Here is a 17,630-nt window from a genome sequence, read left to right on the forward strand (position 1 = left end):
CCCCCCTCGTCCCCACATTGTCCCCACATTGTCCCCACACTGTCCCCACATTGTCCCCACATTGTCCCCACACTGTCCCCACACTGTCCCCACACTGTCCCCACACTGTCCCCACATTGTCCCCACATTGTCCCCCTCATCCCCACGCCCCTCCCCCCCGCGCAGCCCCCCCCAAACAACCCCATCCCACCGCTCTCCCATCCTCACAGGAGCCTCCCTGACCCCATCCCCTCCCCTCCCTCCTCACCCCCTTCCCCCCAGTCCCCCAAACACCCCCAAAAACGCCCGAAAAAAACCCCAAAATTCCCTCAAAACCCCCCCGGACCCCCCGTCCTGCCCTCAGTTAAGATGGCGGCGCCCCCGCCTCACGTTTTCCAAGATGGCGGCCGCGCCGCCACGCGTTCCCGCGCTGCCAGGCTGCCCTCACTCAAGATGGCGCCGACCCCATGTTAACCAGCGGCGCTGAAGCCAAGGCCAGTAACCCGGATGTAGCCGCCATGTTGCCCTCACCCAACATGGCGCCGCCCTCCCCGTGTTTCCCTATGGACGCGAAGCCGCGGCGGGCGCGCGAGTGCCCGGATGTGGGCGTGGCTTTCCCGCTGGGTGAGGGCGTGGCCTCGGCCTGCCGGAAGTTGCGTCAGGGCGGAGCCGCCCGCGGGGAGCGGGGAGCGAAGCGGACGGAGCCAAGATGGCGGCGCCGGGGCTGGGCCGGCCCTGAGGGGCCGTGAGGGGCCGGGAGGGGCCCCCGCGCTCGGCGGGCTGGGACGGGCCGCAGGGGGGGCCCCGCCGCTCCCCCGCCGCTCCTCGCGACGCTGCCGCCGCCGGAGCCTCCCCGGGGCCTGACCGGAGCCTCCCCGCCAGAGAAGCGGGGCCTGCTCGGGGCCTTTTGCGGCCTTACCGGGGCCTCCCCGCGGCCTTACCGAGGCCTCCCCGCGGCCTTTCGGGGCTCGGCGGGGCCGTTTGGGGCCTGCCCGGGGCTCGGCGGCGCCGTTTGAGGCCTGGCCGAGGCTTGAGCGGGGCTTTTTGGGGTCGAGCCGGGCCCTTCCCGAGGCCTCCGGGGCCGAACCGGGGCTCTAAAGGCCTTTAACGGGAAGAACCCCCCGGTGCTCCCGGTTTTGGTTCTTTCTCTCCGGAATTTGGGGCCGATTTCAGCCGAAATCGCTGTAAAATCGGAGCTTTTTCGTTTTGTATTTGTCTTATTTAACAGTAGCGCTTTTCCCGTTTTTTTCCCCCCGGGATTTCGTCTCCTCCCAAGGGTCAGAAAATCCCGGGATTTGAGGAGCGGGATGAAATTCCAAGGATTTCTTCACTCGAGCGAGGTTTTTTTGGCTTTTTTACTGCGGTTTTTGCTTTGAGCGAACCCAAATCCGTGGGAAATCCGTGATCCAGGGAATTCCTCCCTCGGGAATGCTGTCCCTGGAACCAGGAATGACTTAAGGGTAACGCCGCACTTGGCTTTTCCTCGATAAATTATTATTTAGGAATTTAAGGAAAAAGAAAAAGGTTTTTTTTGGATAAAAATCCGGTGTTTTCCGGCAAGGACTGCCAGCCATCCCGGCCTCTGGAATTGCGGCCGCCGCTGGAACTTTGGGAGCCTCCGCGGGGGATTTTTGAGGAGTTTTATTTAAAAAAAAAAAAAAAAGAATTAAAACAAAAAGAAAAATCCAAGGAGGAGGGAAAAAGGGGATCGAAGATTCCTGGGAAACGCTCCCGCTCGGGATTGCAGGGATCCGGGCACGGCTGGGATCGCTCCTGGCTGAGGTGAGTGTCCAGGGATTTGGGATTGCCGGGATCCATCCAGCGCTGCCCGCGGGGGATCGGGAGGGATCCGGACGGTCCTGATGGATCTGGAGAGGTTCAGGATGGATCCGGAGGGGTCTGGGATGGATCCAGAAGGTCCTGATGGATCTGGAGAGGTTCAGGATGGATCCAGAAGGTCCTGATGGATCTGGAGAGGTTCAGGATGGATCTGGAGAGGTTCAGGATGGATCCGGAGGGGTCTGGGATGGATCCAGAAGGTCCTGATGGATCTGGAGAGGTTCAGGATGGATCTGGAGAGGTTCAGGATGGATCCGGAGGGGTCTGGGATGGATCCAGAAGGTCCTGATGGATCTGGAGAGGTTCAGGATGGATCTGGAGAGGTTCAGGATGGATCTGGAGGGGTCTGGGAGGGATCCAAGGAAGGTTGGGGTGGATCCAGGAGAAGTTCAGGATGGATCTGGAGAGGTTCAGGATGGATCCGGAGGGGTCTGGGATGGATCCAGAAGGTCCTGATGGATCTGGAGAGGTTCAGGATGGATCTGGAGAGGTTCAGGATGGGTCTGGAGAGGTCTGGGATGGATCCAGGGAAGATTGGGGTGGATCCAGAGGGTTCTGATGGATCTGGAGAGGTTCAGGATGGATCTGGAGAGGTTCAGGATGGATCTGGAGAGGTTCAGGATGGATCCAGGGAAGGTTAGGATGGATCCCGATGGTCCTGATGGATCTGGAGAGGTTTGGGATGGATCCAGGGAAGGCTGGGATGGATCTGGAGGGGTCTGGGATGGATCCAGGGAAGATTGGGGTGGATCCAGAGGGTTCTGATGGATCTGGAGAGGTTCAGGATGGATCTGGAGAGGTTCAGGATGGATCCGGAGGGGTCTGGGATGGATCCAGGAGGTCCTGATGGATCTGGAGAGGTTCAGGATGGATCCAGGGAAGGTTAGGATTGATCCCCATGGTCCTGATGGATCTGGAGAGGTTCAGGATGGGTCTGGAGAGGTCTGGGATGGATCCAAGGAAGGTTGGGGTGGATCCAGGGGAGGTTGGGGTGGATACAGGGGAAGTTCAGGATGGATCCAGTGGGTCCTGATGGATCCGGGGAAGTTCAGGATGGATCCAGGAAGAGCCAGGATGAATCCAGGGAGATTCAGGATGGATCTGGAGAGGTCTGGGATGGACCCAGGGAAGTTTGGGATGGATCCAGGGAAGTTTGGGATGGATCTGGAGAGGCTCAGGATGGATCCAAGGCAGCTCCAGACGGATCCAGAAGTTTGGGATGGATCCCGAGGAGTTCCCTCCCAGCTTAAACCCCTCCCTGCTCCAGCCAATTATCCCGGCTGGCACTAATTATTCCCACCCTCAGAACCCTGGGAATCCCAGGATTCCGGGAATCCCTTGGAATTCAGGGCTGGAACGATGTTTTGGGATCAATTGGGGATTATTCAGGAGCGGTGCACTGAAGCTGAACCCGCTCAGGAATAAAACTGCCACATTCCCGGCTGATTCCAGGGGTGGGAATTCCCAAATTCCCAAATTCCAGCCCCGAACAGCCCCTGGAAGAGCCGGTTTTCCATGGGATTCCTTTTCCTTCGGGATATTTTATCGGGAGCTTCCTCCTCTTCCTCCTCCCCAGCCTCTGGAGCTCCTCTTCTTCCTGGAAAATCCAATTTATTTGGGCTGGGCATGGATTTTTGGGAATTCCTGCTGGATTTAGGAGGCAAAAAAAAGAGGAAAATTCAGGATTGGTCCAAATTTTTGTGGGTTTTATTTTTTTCCCATTTAATTGGGAATTGTTCCTATCCCTGGGATCCCACTCCTGGCAGAATTCCCACCAGGAATTGAGAGGGAAAAGTTCATCTGGAGTTTCCCTCACGTCCGTTTCCCCCTGGAAAATTTGCCCCAAAATTGGGATTTGGGATTTTTCTCCCCACCCAGGCCAGGATTTTCCGGGATAATTGGGAATTCTGATAGTTTTGGCCTGAATTTAGTGGGAAAAATTCCAAAATATCCGCAGGGATCCCATGGGGGCCGAGCCCTGGGAAGCTCCAGGAACTCGTTTTTCCCGTTTATCCCGAAATTATTTGAATGCTCTCGGAATTCTCTTCCCAGGGAAAACCTCCGGAGTGGAGTGTGGGGGGGATTTTCCGAGGGATCCTTGTTTTTCTCTGGGAGATTTTCCTGCTCCCTTCTGAGGAAAATCCATGAATTTTTGGGATTTCTGTCTCCCATCCCTGCGGATTCCGGGAGCCATGAGAATCTCGGGATCTCTGCATGCTTGGAAGTGAATTTAACAAGTTTTCTGGATTTTTTTGGGGTATTTAATCCCAAAATTCCCCTTTCCCAGGGGTCAGCACTTCCATAAAACCTCAATTTTCCTGGATTTCTTTGGATTTTCAGGGAGCACAACACCAAATTCCTGCTTTTTTTCTGACTTGTATGGGAAGAAAACAATCCAGGATCATTCCAGGGGAAGAATCCAAGGATTTTTCCCTATTTTTGTTCAATTCAACACCCAGATTTGGAGGAAAGGAGACATTTGAAGGAAAACTCCCTTTAAAAAGCGGGATCACAGCTCCAGGTGCTTCCCATTCCCATTTTCCCCCCTGGAGCCGGGGCCAGGTTGTTTTTTTCCAGGGATTTATTGGGAATTTCCTGCTGGGAGAGGAGCCCGGCCCGGCCGTGCTGGGATTTGGGGATGGGTGGGGGATTCCTGCCGTGATCCCGATGTTTCCCTTTGTTTTAGAGACCGTATCCAGGGAAGGGCCAGGGCTGGGAGCGGGAACAGGGATGGATCCCCATGGAGAATCCCAGGGATTGGGATTCTTACGGAAAAACTCCTGGGATTGGGGTCGGGATTCTGCTGGAAAATCCCCGGGATTGGGGTCAGGATCCCAGTGGAAAACCCCTGGGTTGGGGTTTGGATCCTAATGTAAAACCCCCGGGATTGGGGTCGGGATCCCAATGGAAAACCCCCGGGATTGGGGTTTGGATCTTGCTGGATCCCACTGGAAAACTCCTGGGATTGGGGTCAGGATCCCACTGGAAAACCCCTGGGATTTGGGTCGGGATCCCAATGGAAAACCCCCGGGATTGGGGTCGGGATCCCACTGGAAAACCCCCAATGGAAAACCCCTGGGATTTGGGTCAGGATCCCACTGGAAAACCCCCAATGGAAAACCCCCGGGATTTGGGTCAGGATCCCAATGGAAAACCCCCGGGATTTGGGTCAGGATCCCAATGGAAAACCCCTGGGATTGGGGTTTGGATCTTGCTGGATCCCACTGGAAAACCCCTGGGATTGGGGTCGGGATCCCAATGGAAAACCCCCGGGATTGGGGTCAGGATCCCATCCAGCAGCCCCTGATCCCGTGAATTCCCGAGGGCTGGGATTTTCGGGATGCATCCCTGAGGCGTGGGACACCGAGATCCCTCTGGATCCCTCTGGATCCCCATTTCTGGCCGGAAGCCGGTGAATTCCCGGGAAATCCCATCGGGAGGGGGCTGAGCAGAGCAGGGATCCCGGAATGGCTCCGGCTGCGATTCCCGGCGGGTCCCAATCCCGGCTCTGAGGGAATTCCTGCCCCATTCCAGGTGGTTTTGAGGGATTTGTATTCCCAGGGGTTGTTTTGGTGGGATGGAGGATTTGGGGCCGATCCAACGGTGCCGCTCTGGCCCCAATCCCGAATTTTTGGGGCAGGAAAGGAGCAGATTTCAGGCTTGGGATTGTGTTGGGGGAATGGAGAGTGGGAATTTTTCCCGTATCCTTAGGGAAAGGATTTGTGGGATGGATTTGGGGTGATCCATCCCATCCCTAATTCCTGGTTTTTGGTGTGGGTTGTCCAGGAGAGGAGCAGAGTCCCCACTGGAGTTGTGTTGTTGGGATGCCAAGTGGGATTTTTATCCCAAATCCACAGGGAAGGGATTTTGGGATGGATTTGGGGGTGATGGATCCATTGGTGTGATGGATCCAATCCCGGATTTTCACTTCTGACGCTGCACGAGCTCATCCAACCCCAGCTGTGCCAGATCCCCCTGACCCCAAATCCCATATCCCAGCATCCCCAAATCCCTGACCCCAAATCCCATATCCCTGCATCCCCAAATCCCTGACCCCAAATCCCATATCCCTGCATCCCCAAATCCCTGACCCCAAATCCCATATCCCATATTCCAGCGTCCCCAAATCCCATATCTCTGGATTCCCCAATCCCATATCCCAGCATTCCCCAACCCCTGATCCCATATTCTCCATTCCCCAATCCCATATCCTATATCCTCCAATCCCATATCCCATATTCTCCATTCCCCAGTCCCATATCCCTGCATTCCCTAATCCGATATCCCACCAATCACAAATCCCATATCCCCCCATTCCCCAAATCCCATATCTTCCATTCCCCAATCCCATATCCCATATCCCTGCATTCCCCAAACTCTGACCCCATATCCCTGCATTCCCCAGTCCCAAATCCCATATCCTCCATTCCCCAATCCCATATCCCCCATTTCTCAATCCCATATCCCATATTCTCCATTCCCCAATCCCTGACCCCATATCCCTCCATTCCCCATTCCCCAATCCCATATCCCTCCATTCCCCAATCCCATATCCCTCCATTCCCCAATCCCATATCCCTCCATTCCCCATTCCCCAATCCCATATCCCTCCATTCCCCATTCCCCAATCCCATATCCCCCCATTCCCCAATCCCATATCCCTCCATTCCCCAATCCCATATCCCTCCATTCCCCATTCCCATATCCCTGGATTCCCCAACCCCATATCCCTCCATTCCCCATTCCCCAATCCCATATCCCCCCATTCCCCCAAATCCCATATCCCCCCATTCCCCAATCCCATATCCCTCCATTCCCCATTCCCCAATCCCATATCCCTCCATTCCCCATTCCCCAATCCCATATCCCCCATTCCCCATTCCCCAATCCCATATCCCTCCATTCCCCATTCCCCAATCCCATATCCCCCCATTCCCCAAATCCCATATCCCTCCATTCCCCAATCCCATATCCCTCCATTCCCCAATCCCATATCCCCCCATTCCCCAATCCCATATCCCCCATTCCCCAATCCCATATCCCCCATTCCCCAATCCCATATCCCTCCATTCCCCAATCCCATATCCCTCCATTCCCCAATCCCATATCCCCCATTCCCCAATCCCATATCCCTCCATTCCCCAATCCCACATCCCTCCATTCCTCAATCCCATATCCCCCCAATCCCATATTCCATATCCCTGCATTCCCCAAACTCTGACCCCATATCCCTCCATTCCCCGATCCCATATCCCTGTATTCCCCAACCCCATATCCCGCACCCCTGACCCCGTGTCGCACCCCCAGGCTCCCATGGCGGGCCGCAAGCGCGGCGCGGCGAGCGGCGCCGGCGCGGTGCCGTGGCCGGAGGAGCCGGGCGAGCGCGAGCAGGGCCTGTACTCGCTGCACCGCATGTTCGACATCGTGGGCGCGCAGCTGACGCACCGCGACGTGCGCGTGCTCTCCTTCCTCTTCGTGGACGTGCTGGACGAGGCCGAGCGCGGCCGCATCCGCTCGGGCCGCGACTTCCTGCTGGCGCTGGAGCGGCAGGGCCGCTGCGACGAGAGCAACCTGCGGCAGCTGCTGCAGCTGCTGCGCATCATCACCCGCCACGACCTGCTGCCCTACGTCAGCCTCAAGCGGCGGCGCCCCGGTGAGTGCCTGTCGCGATATATCGCGATATACGGGGTGGTATTGGGGTGTTGGGGTGACATCATCACCCGCCACGACCTGCTGCCCTACGTCAGCCTCAAGCGGCGGCGCCCCGGTGAGTGCCTGTCGCGATATATCGCGATATACGGGGGGTTATTGGGGTGACATCATCACCCGCCATGATACCGTTCTGTGAGTGACCCCTGGAGGGGCCTGGGCTGGTGAGTGACCCCTGAGCGGGGCAGGAGCCCCAGACAGGGATCGGGATTGGGATGGGATCAGGGTTGGATCGGGGTTGGGATCGGGATGGGATCAGGATGGGATCAGGGTTGCATTGCTTTGGAATGGGATTGGGGTTGGATCAGGGTAGGGATCAGGGTTGGATCGAGGTTGGGATCAGGGTTGGGATCAGGGTTGGGATCGGGATGGGATCAGGGTTGGGATCGGGATGGGATCAGGGTTGGGATCGGGATGGGATCAGGGTTGGGATCGGGATGGGATCGGGATGGGATCAGGACTGGGATCGGGATGGGATCAGGGTTGGGATCAGGGTTGGATCGGGGTTGGGATCAGGATGGGATCGGGATGGGATCAGGGTTGGGATCGGGATGGGATCAGGGTTGCATTGCTTTGGGATGGGATTGGGGTTGGATCAGGGTTGGGATCAGGGTTGGGATCGGGATGGGATCAGGGTTGGGATCGGGATGGGATCGGGATGGGATCAGGACTGGGATTGGGATGGGATCAGGGTTGCATTGCTTTGGGATGGGATTGGGGTTGGATCAGGATGGGATTGGGGTTGGGATTTGGGTTGGGATTGGGATGGGGTTTAGGGGTGGGGCTGTGGTGACACCCTAAGTGCAGCTGCCAAGACAATCCTGGGATGATCCCTGGGTTTGGAGGCCCCATGGAATTTTCCCGGCGCCATTCTTGGCACCATCCTGTTCCCGTTCCCATCCCGTCCCCGTTCCCATCCCGGTGCTGTTCCCGTTCCCAGTGTGCCCGGACCTGGTGGACAAGTACCTGGAGGAGACGTCCATCCGCTACGTCACGCCCCGCGCGCCCGGGGGGGCTCCGCCCGGCCTCGGCCACCCCCACAAATCAGGTACGGCCTGCCTGGGTCCTGTGGGATCGTTATCTGTCCTTTGGGATCGTTATCCGTCCTTTGGGATCGTTATCCGTCCTTTGGGATCATCATCACTCCTTCGGGATCGTTATCCGTCCTGTGGGATCGTTATCCGTCCTTTGGGATCGTTATCCGTCCTGTGGGATCGTTATCTGTCCTGTGGGATCGTTATCCGTCCTTTGGGATCATCATCACTCCTTCGGGATCGTTATCTGTCCTGTGGGATCGTTATCCGTCCTGTGGGATCGTTATCCGTCCTTTGGGATCGTTATCCATCCTGTGGGATCGTTATCCATCCTTCGGGATCGTTATCCGTCCTGTGGGATCGTTATCTGTCCTGTGGGATCGTTATCCGTCCTGTGGGATCGTTATCCGTCCTTCGGGATCGTTATCCATCCTGTGGGATCGTTATCCGTCCTTCGGGATCGTTATCCATCCTGTGGGATCGTTATCCGTCCTTCGGGATCGTTATCCGTCCTGTGGGATCGTTATCCGTCCTTCGGGATCGTTATCCGTCCTTCGGGATCGTTATCCATCCTGTGGGATCGTTATCCGTCCTTCGGGATCGTTATCCGTCCTTTGGGATCGTTATCCATCCTGTGGGATCGTTATCCGTCCTTCGGGATCGTTATCCGTCCTGTGGGATCGTTATCCGTCCTGTGGGATCGTTATCCGTCCTGTGGGATCGTTATCCGTCCTGTGGGATCGTTATCCGTCCTTTGGGATCGTTATCCGTCCTTTGGGATCGTTATCCGTCCTTTGGGATCGTTATCCGTCCTTTGGGATCGTTATCCGTCCTTTGGGATCGTTATCCGTCCTTTGGGATCGTTATCCGTCCTTTGGGATCGTTATCCGTCCTTCGGGATCGTTATCCGTCCTTCGGGATCGTTATCCGTCCTTTGGGATCGTTATCCGTCCTTTGGGATCGTTATCCGTCCTTTGGGATCGTTATCCGTCCTTTGGGATCGTTATCCGTCCTGTGGGATCGTTATCCGTCCTGTGGGATCGTTATCTGTCCTTTGGGATCGTTATCCGTCCTTCGGGATCGTTATCCGTCCTTTGGGATCGTTATCCGTCCTTCGGGATCGTTATCCGTCCTGTGGGATCGTTATCCGTCCTGTGGGATCGTTATCCGTCCTGTGGGATCGTTATCTGTCCTTTGGGATCGTTATCCGTCCTGTGGGATCGTTATCCGTCCTTTGGGATCGTTATCCGTCCTGTGGGATCGTTATCCGTCCTTTGGGATCGTTATCCGTCCTTCGGGATCGTTATCCGTCCTTCGGGATCGTTATCCGTCCTTCGGGATCGTTATCCATCCTTTGGGATCGTTATCCATCCTTTGGGATCATCATCACTCCCTTGGGATTGTCATCCCCCTTTTGGGATCATTGTCACCCCTTTGGGATCGTTATCCATTCTTTGGGATCGTTATCCATTCTTTGGGATCGTTATCCGTCCTGTGGGATCATTATCCCCCTTTTGGGATTGTTATCCGTCCTGTGGGATCATTATCCCCCTTTTGGGATCGTTATCCGTCCTGTGGGATCATTATCCCCCTTTTGGGATTGTTATCCGTCCTGTGGGATCATTATCCCCCTTTTGGGATCGTTATCCGTCCTGTGGGATCATTATCCCCCTTTTGGGATTGTTATCCGTCCTGTGGGATCGTTATCCCCCTTTTGGGATCGTTATCCGTCCTGTGGGATCATTATCCCCCTTTTGGGATCACTGTCACTCCTTTGGGATCATCCCAAAGTTCCCCACCTCGGAGCCTCTCGGGGCTCTGGGTTTAGGATCCGTGCCCAGCTCAGTGGGGGGGTTTCAAGGATTTGGGGCAGGAATTGGGGTCACCTTAATGAGGAGGGGAATTTGGGGGTCCCTGGGTTGGGAATTGGGGGTCACCCAGGGACCCCCCCCTCAGGGCATCCCAAAATTCCCACTCCAGAACCCTTGGGGGGCTCTGCCCGGATCTGTGGGGGAATTTATGGGGTCGGGGGGGAACTGGGCTCACCCTTAGTGGGGGATTGGGGTCGCCCTCAATGGATGGGGGAGATTTGGGGTCCCTGACCCCACTGGTGCCCCGTTCCCCAGTGCCTGTCCCCCACCCATCCCTGTGCTGCCCCCCGGGGTGGGATTTGGGGTCTCTGGGGTGGGATTTGGGATGGATTTGGGGTCCCTGGGGTTGGGTTTGGGGTCCCTGGGGTGGGATTTGGGGTCCCTGGGGTTGGGTTTGGGGTCCCTGGGGTGGGATTTGGGGTCCCTGACCCCACTGGTGCCCCGTTCCCCAGTGCCTGTCCCCCACCCATCCCTGTGCTGCCCCCCGGGGTGGGATTTGGAGTCTCTGGGGTGGGATTTGGGGTCTCTGGGATGGGATTTGGGGTCCCTGGGGTTGGATTTGGGGTCCCTGGGGTGGGATTTGGGGTCTCTGGGGTGGGATTTGGGGTCCCTGACCCCACTGGTGCCCCGTTCCCCAGTGCCTGTCCCCCACCCGTCCCTGTGCTGCCCCCCGGGGTGGGATTTGGGGTCTCTGGGATGGGATTTGGGATGGATTTGGGGTCTCTGGGGTGGGATTTGGGGTCCCTGACCCCACTGGTGCCCCATTCCCCAGTGCCTGCCCCCCACCCGTCCCTGTGCTGCCCCCCGGGGTGGGATTTGGGGTCCCTGGGGTTGGATTTGGGGTCTCTGGGGTGGGATTTGGGGTCCCTGACCCCACTGGTGCCCCATTCCCCAGTGCCTGCCCCCCACCCGTCCCTGTGCTGCCCCCCGGGGGGGCCCCAGCTGGGCCCGAAGCGCCCGGGCCGGGCCCGGAGCCTCCTCGGGAACCAACGGAAACGCAGGAAGTCAGCGACCCCCGACCCCAAGGAGAAACAGACCTGTGGTGAGCGGGATTGGGAATGGGGGATTGGGGGATTGGGAATGGGGGATTGGGAATGGGGGAATGGGGGATTGGGAATGGGGATTGGGAATGGGGGAATGGGGGATTGGGAATGGGGGATTGGGAACGGGGGATTGGGAATGGGGGATTGGGAATGTGGGATTGGGAATGGGGATTGGGAACGGGGGATTGGGAATGGGGGAATGGGAATGGGGGATTGGGAATGGGGGATTGGGAATGGGGGAATGAGAATGGGGGAATGGGGGGATTGGGAATGGGGATTGGGAACGGGGGATTGGGAATGGGGGATTGGGAATGGAGGAATGGGAATGGGGGATTGGGAACGGGGGAATGGGAATGTGGGATTGGGAATGTGGGATTGGGAATGTGGGATTGGGAATGGGGGATTGGGAATGGGGGATTGGGAATGGGGATTGGGAATGGGGGAATGGGGGAATGGGAATGGGGAATGGGAATGGGGGAATGGGAATGGGGATTGGGAATGGGGGAATGGGAACGGGGGAGTGGGAACGGGGGATTGGGAACGGGGGATTGGGAACGGGGGAATGGGAATGGGGGATTGGGAATGGGGGATTGGGAATGGGGGATTGGGAATGGGGGAATGGGAATGGGGGAATGGGAATGTGGGAATGTGGGATTGGGAATGGGGAATTGGGAATGGGGGATTGGGAATGTGGGATTGGGAATGGGGGGATTGGGAATGGGGGATTGGGAATGGGGGATTGGGAATGGGGGAATGGGAATGTGGGATTGGGAACGGGGGATTGGGAACGGGGGAATGTGGGATTGGGAATGTGGGATTGGGAATGTGGGATTGGGAATGGGGGATTGGGAATGGGGGAATGGGGGATTGGGAACGTGGGAATGGGAATGGGGGAATGGGGGATTGGGAACGGGGGATTGGGAATGGGGGAATGGGAATAGAGGAATGGGAATGTGGGATTGGGAATGTGGGATTGGGAATGTGGGATTGGGAATGGGGGATTGGGAATGGGGGATTGGGAATGGGGGATTGGGGGAATGGGAACGGGGGATTGGGAACGGGGGATTGGGAATGTGGGATTGGGAACGGGGGAATGGGAATGGGGGATTGGGAATGGGGGATTGGGAACGGGGGATTGGATCCCAACGAAAAACAGGCCTGGGTGAGGGAACTGGGGGAAAACTGGGAATGGGATTGAGGGGGAACTGGGAATGGAGGATTTGGGATTGGGAGGGAATTGGGATGGAAGGGGGATTGGATCCCAAGGGAAAACAGAGCAGTGTGAGGGGATGGGGGCTGGGATTGGGGCTGGAGTCAGGATCTGAGAGATCCTTGGGATTTGGAGGGCTGGGATTGGGGGGATGCAGGGATTGGAGGGAATTGGGATTGGAGTGAGAACTGGGATTGGGGAGATCCAGTGACTGGGGAGGGTGTGGGACTGGGGGGAAACTGGGATTGGGGGATCCCTGGGATCAAGGGGATCCTTGGGATCGAGGGGAACCAGGGACTGGAGGGAATTGGGATTGGAGTGAGAACTGGGACTGGGGGAGATCCAGGGATTGGGGAGGGTCTGGGACTGGGGGGGGAACTGGGATTGGGGGATCCTGGGATTTGGAGGGCTGGGATTGGGGGGATCCAGGCATTGGGGAGGGTCTGGGATCGGGGGATCCTTGGGATCGAGGGGAACCAGGGATTGGAGTCATCTGTGACTCACTGCCGGGGAGTTGCGATCGGGGGAATCCTGGGATCAGGCGAGACCCTCGGAATTCCGCGCCATCCTGGAATTTGGGGAATTCCAACTCCCTAAACCCCACATCTCCCCGCGGGCAGACATCCGCCTGCGCGTGCGCGCCGAGTACTGCCAGCACGACTCCGCCCTGCACGGCAACGTCTTCTCCAACAAGCAGGACCCGCTGGAGCGCCAATTCGAGCGCTTCAACCAGGCCAACACCATCCTGAAATCCCGGGATTTGGGCTCCATCATCTGCGACATCAAATTCTCGGAGCTCACCTACCTCGACGCCTTCTGGCGGGATTACATCAACGGCTCCCTCCTGGAGGCCCTCAAGGGCGTCTTCATCACGGACTCGCTCAAACAGGCCGTGGGCCACGAGGCCATCAAGCTGCTGGTCAACGTGGACGAGGAGGATTATGAGCTGGGCCGCCAGAAACTCCTCAGGAACTTGATGCTCCACACGGCTCCCTGAGGGATCCAGCTCCGGTTGTTTGTTTGTTTTTTTTTTGTTGTTGTTTTCCCGGGTTTTTCCCGGTTTTTTTTTTGTTGTTGTTGGTTTTTTTTTTTTGATTTTTTTTCCGCGGAGGTTTTGTTGGCGGAGGTGCCCGAGCGGAGCCCGCTGATGGATTTGGGGAGGGTTGGAAATGTGGGATATTCCGGGATTTGGAGCTTTTTGGGGTTCCTGATGGGTTCTCCTTGTGTTTTCCATGGGTTTTTCCTCCCATTCTTGATTTTGTATCCATTAAAAACGGCGATGAAAAGGCAAAAATCCCATTGGTGCAGCCCAGTTGGAATTGGGGATTTGAGGTGTGGAATATTCCAGAATTCCTCACTTTTCCTTGTCAATTCCTCCTCGTGTTTTCCATGGATTTTCTCTACTTTCTCTTCTTTTCTATCCATTAAAAATGGCGATGAAAAGGCAAAAATCCCATTGGTGCAGCCCAATCGGAATTGGGGATTTGAGGTGTGGAAAGCCCTGGAACAATGGAATATTCCGGGTTGGAGCTGTGGGTTATTCTGGGATTTGGAGCTTTTTGGGGTTCCTGATGGGTTCTCCTTGTGTTTTCCATGGGTTTTTCCTCCCATTCTTGATTTTGTATCCATTAAAAACAGCGATGAAAAGGCAAAAATCCCATTGGTGCAGCCCAGTCGGAATTGGGGATGTGGAATATTCCAGAATTCCTCACTTTTCCATCAGTTCCTCCTCGTGTTTTCCATGGATTTTCTCTCTTTTCTTTTCTATCCATTAAAAATGGTGATAAAAAGGCAAAAATCCCATTGGTGCAGCCCAGTTGGAATTGGAGGTGTGGAATATTCCAGAATTCCTCACTTTTCCGTCAGTTCCTCCTCGTGTTTTCCATGGATTTTCTCTACTTTCTCTTCTTTTCTATCCATTAAAAATGGCGATAAAAAGGCAAAAATCCCATTGGTGCAGCCCAGTTGGAATTGGGGATTTGAGGTGTGGAAAGCCCTGGAACAATGGAATATTCCGGGTTGGAGCTGTGGGTTATTCCGGGATTTGGAGCTTTTTGGGGTTCCTGATGGGTTCTCCTTGTGTTTTCCATGGGTTTTTCCTCCTGTTTTTGATTTTGTATCCATTAAAAACAGCGATGAAAAGGCAAAAATCCCATTGGTGCAGCCCAGTCGGAATTGGGGATTTGAGGTGTGGAATATTCCAGAATTCCTCACTTTTCCTTGTCAATTCCTCCTCGTGTTTTCCATGGATTTTCTCTACTTTCTTTTCTATCCATTAAAAACGGCGATAAAAAGGCAAAAATCCCATTGGTGCAGCCCAGTTGGAATTGGAGGTGTGGAATATTCCAGAATTCCTCACTTTTCCGTCAGTTCCTCCTCGTGTTTTCCATGGATTTTCTCTACTTTCTTTTCTTTTCTATCCATTAAAAACGGCGATGAAAAGGCAAAAATCCCATTGGTGCAGCCCAATCCGAGTTGGGGATTTGAGGTGTGGAATATTCCAGAATTCCTCACTTTTCCTTGTCAATTCCTCCTCATGTTTTCCATGGATTTTCTCTCTTTTCTTTTCTATCCATTAAAAACGGCGATGAAAAGGCAAAAATCCCATTGGTGCAGCCCAGTTGGAATTGGGGATTTGAGGTGTGGAAAGCCCTGGAACAATGGAATATTCCGGGTTGGAGCTGTGGGTTATTCTGGGATTTGGAGCTTTTTGGGGTTCCTGATGGGTTCTCCTTGTGTTTTCCATGGGTTTTTCCTCCCATTCTTGATTTTGTATCCATTAAAAACAGCGATGAAAAGGCAAAAATCCCATTGGTGCAGCCCAGTCGGAATTGGGGATGTGGAATATTCCAGAATTCCTCACTTTTCCCTCAGTTCCTCCTCGTGTTTTCCATGGATTTTCTCTCTTTTCTTTTCTATCCATTAAAAATGGTGATAAAAAGGCAAAAATCCCATTGGTGCAGCCCAGTCGGAATTGGGGATTTGAGGTGTGGAATATTCCAGAATTCCTCACTTTTCCTTGTCAATTCCTCCTCGTGTTTTCCATGGATTTTCTCTACTTTCTTTTCTTTTCTATCCATTAAAAACGGCGATAAAAAGGCAAAAATCCCATTGGTGCAGCCCAATCGGAATTGGGGATGTGGAATATTCCAGAATTCCTCATTTTCCTCCGTCAAATTCTTCTTTTCCTTGTGTTTTTCCATGGTTTTTTTTCCCTATTTTATTTTATATCCATTAAAAATGGCGAGAATCCCGTTGGTGCAGCGCGCTGAGATTTGGGAATTGGAGGTGTGGGAAGCCCTGGAATAATGGAATATTCCAGAATTCCTCATTTTTCCCTGTCAAATTCTCCTTCTCCTCGTGTTTTCCATGATTTTCTTACTTCGTGTCCATTAAAAACAGAGGCAAAAAGGCAAAAATCCCGTTGGAATTGGGGATTCCAGGTGCGGGAAACATTGGAAAAATGGAATATTCCAGAATTCTTCATTTTCCTTGTCAAATTCCTCCTTGGATTTTCCATGATTTTCCCCTCGTTTTTCTCTCTTTTATAATTATTAAAATCAACGACAAAAAGCACATTGGAATTTCCCCCAAAATTCCCGTTTTCCTCCCAAAAATCCCTTTTTTTTCCCCCCCAAAAATTCCCATTTTCCCCCCAAACCAAACAGGGATGGATTTTTTTCCCATTTTCTTTGTTTTTCCCCCCATTCCCACTCAGAACTTGGGGGGGTTCAGGGTTGTCCCCCAATCCCTCCCATCCCAAAATTCCTCCACGCTTTGGGGTCAATTCCTGGGATTTTTGTATTTTTCAAATTTCCATAGAAAGAAATTCCTCCCCCCCACACCCCCAAAATTCCCCAAAAAAGGGGGAATTTCCCCAAAAAAAGGGGAAACTTCCCCCAAAAAAGGGGACACCCCAAAAAAAGGGTGTAGGGAGCCCCAAACTGCCCCATTTTGGGGAAAAAAAGGGCAGATTTGGGTAAAAATGTGGAATTTGGGGTGCCGGTGTCACCCTTCAATGATCCCTAAAAATGGGGGAGACCCCAAAAAATTGGGGGGAGCCCAAAATAGGGAGGGGACAGTTCCAATTTAGGGACAAAAGTGCCGATTCAGCGCAAATTTGGGGCAGATTCAGAGCAGATTTGGGACTCCCCAAAACAAAAGAGGGGGGACACGTTGGGCTGTTCCATTTTGGGGACAAAAAGGCCAATTTGGAGCAGATTTGGGACCCCTAAAAAGGAGTGGGAACCCCAAAAGGAGAGCAGGGAGGAAACATTGTGCCATTTCCCCTCGGGGAAATTTGGGACCCCAAAAAGAGCAGGGGGGGGGTCACATTTTGTCATTTCATTTTGGGGACAAAAGAGCAGATTTGGGGTGGATTTGGGGCTGAATTGATGAAGATTTGGGCAGATTTGGAATTGAATTGATGCAGATTTGGGGCAAATTCAGAGTTGAGTTGATGCAGATGTGGGGCAGATTTGGGGCTCAATTGATGCAGATTTGATGCAGATTTGGGGCTCAATTGATGCAGATTTGGAGCTGATTTGGGGCTAAATTGATGCAGATTTGGGGCAAATTTGGAGCCAATTTGGGGCTGAATTGATGCAGATTTGGGGCAGATTTGGAGCTGATTTGGGGCTGAATTGATGCAGATTTGGGGCTCAATTGATGCAGATTTGGGGCTCAATTGATGCAGATTTGGAGCCAATTTGGGGCTAAATTGATGCAGATTTGGGGCAAATTTGGAGCAGATTTGGGGCTCAAGTGATGAAGATTTGGGGCAGATTTGGAGCTGAATTAATGCAGATTTGGAGCTGTTTTAATGCAGATTTGGAGCTGATTTGGAGCTGAATTAATGCAGATTTGGAGCTGAATTAATGCAGATTTGGGGCTGTTTTAATGCAGATTTGGAGCAGATTTGGAGCTGAATTAATGCAGATTTGGG

General features: G+C 54.2%; 1 protein-coding gene across 3 annotated transcripts; it reads left to right on the forward strand.

Annotated features, from left to right (window-relative positions):
* The first annotated feature begins 797 nt into the window (after positions 1–797).
* Positions 798–15,938, forward strand: DEDD (death effector domain containing). Of its 3 annotated transcripts, XM_088068527.1 has the most exons (6): positions 798–1,761; positions 4,159–4,339; positions 7,126–7,471; positions 8,468–8,575; positions 11,328–11,474; positions 13,306–15,938. In XM_088068527.1, exons 3-6 carry the CDS (start codon positions 7,132–7,134, stop codon positions 13,680–13,682), a joined length of 972 nt encoding a protein of 323 aa, XP_087924653.1. In that variant the 5' UTR covers positions 798–1,761; positions 4,159–4,339; positions 7,126–7,131; the 3' UTR covers positions 13,683–15,938. The 3 variants fall into 3 exon arrangements, with proteins under 3 accessions (XP_087924653.1, XP_014117323.1, XP_014117322.1); XM_014261848.2 differs by lacking the exon at positions 4,159–4,339; XM_014261847.2 differs by lacking the exon at positions 4,159–4,339 and having other exon boundaries at positions 11,328–11,471.
* Positions 15,939–17,630: the final 1,692 nt, after the last annotated feature.

This window comes from Pseudopodoces humilis, chromosome 31 (genome assembly GCF_049639895.1).
Source record: "Pseudopodoces humilis isolate 2021_Gansu_Grassland_sample_001 chromosome 31, ASM4963989v1, whole genome shotgun sequence".
Taxonomy (NCBI): domain Eukaryota; kingdom Metazoa; phylum Chordata; class Aves; order Passeriformes; family Paridae; genus Pseudopodoces; species Pseudopodoces humilis.

Coding starts and splice junctions, on each gene's coding strand:
- DEDD (XM_088068527.1), top strand. CDS start 7,132: ATGGCGGGCCGCAAGCGCGGCGCGGCGAGCGGCGCCGGCGCGGTGCCG. Junction 8,576..11,327: donor CGGCCACCCCCACAAATCAG/GTACGGCCTGCC, acceptor CCCATTCCCCAG/TGCCTGCCCCCCACCCGTCC. Junction 11,475..13,305: donor CAAGGAGAAACAGACCTGTG/GTGAGCGGGATT, acceptor CCCCGCGGGCAG/ACATCCGCCTGCGCGTGCGC.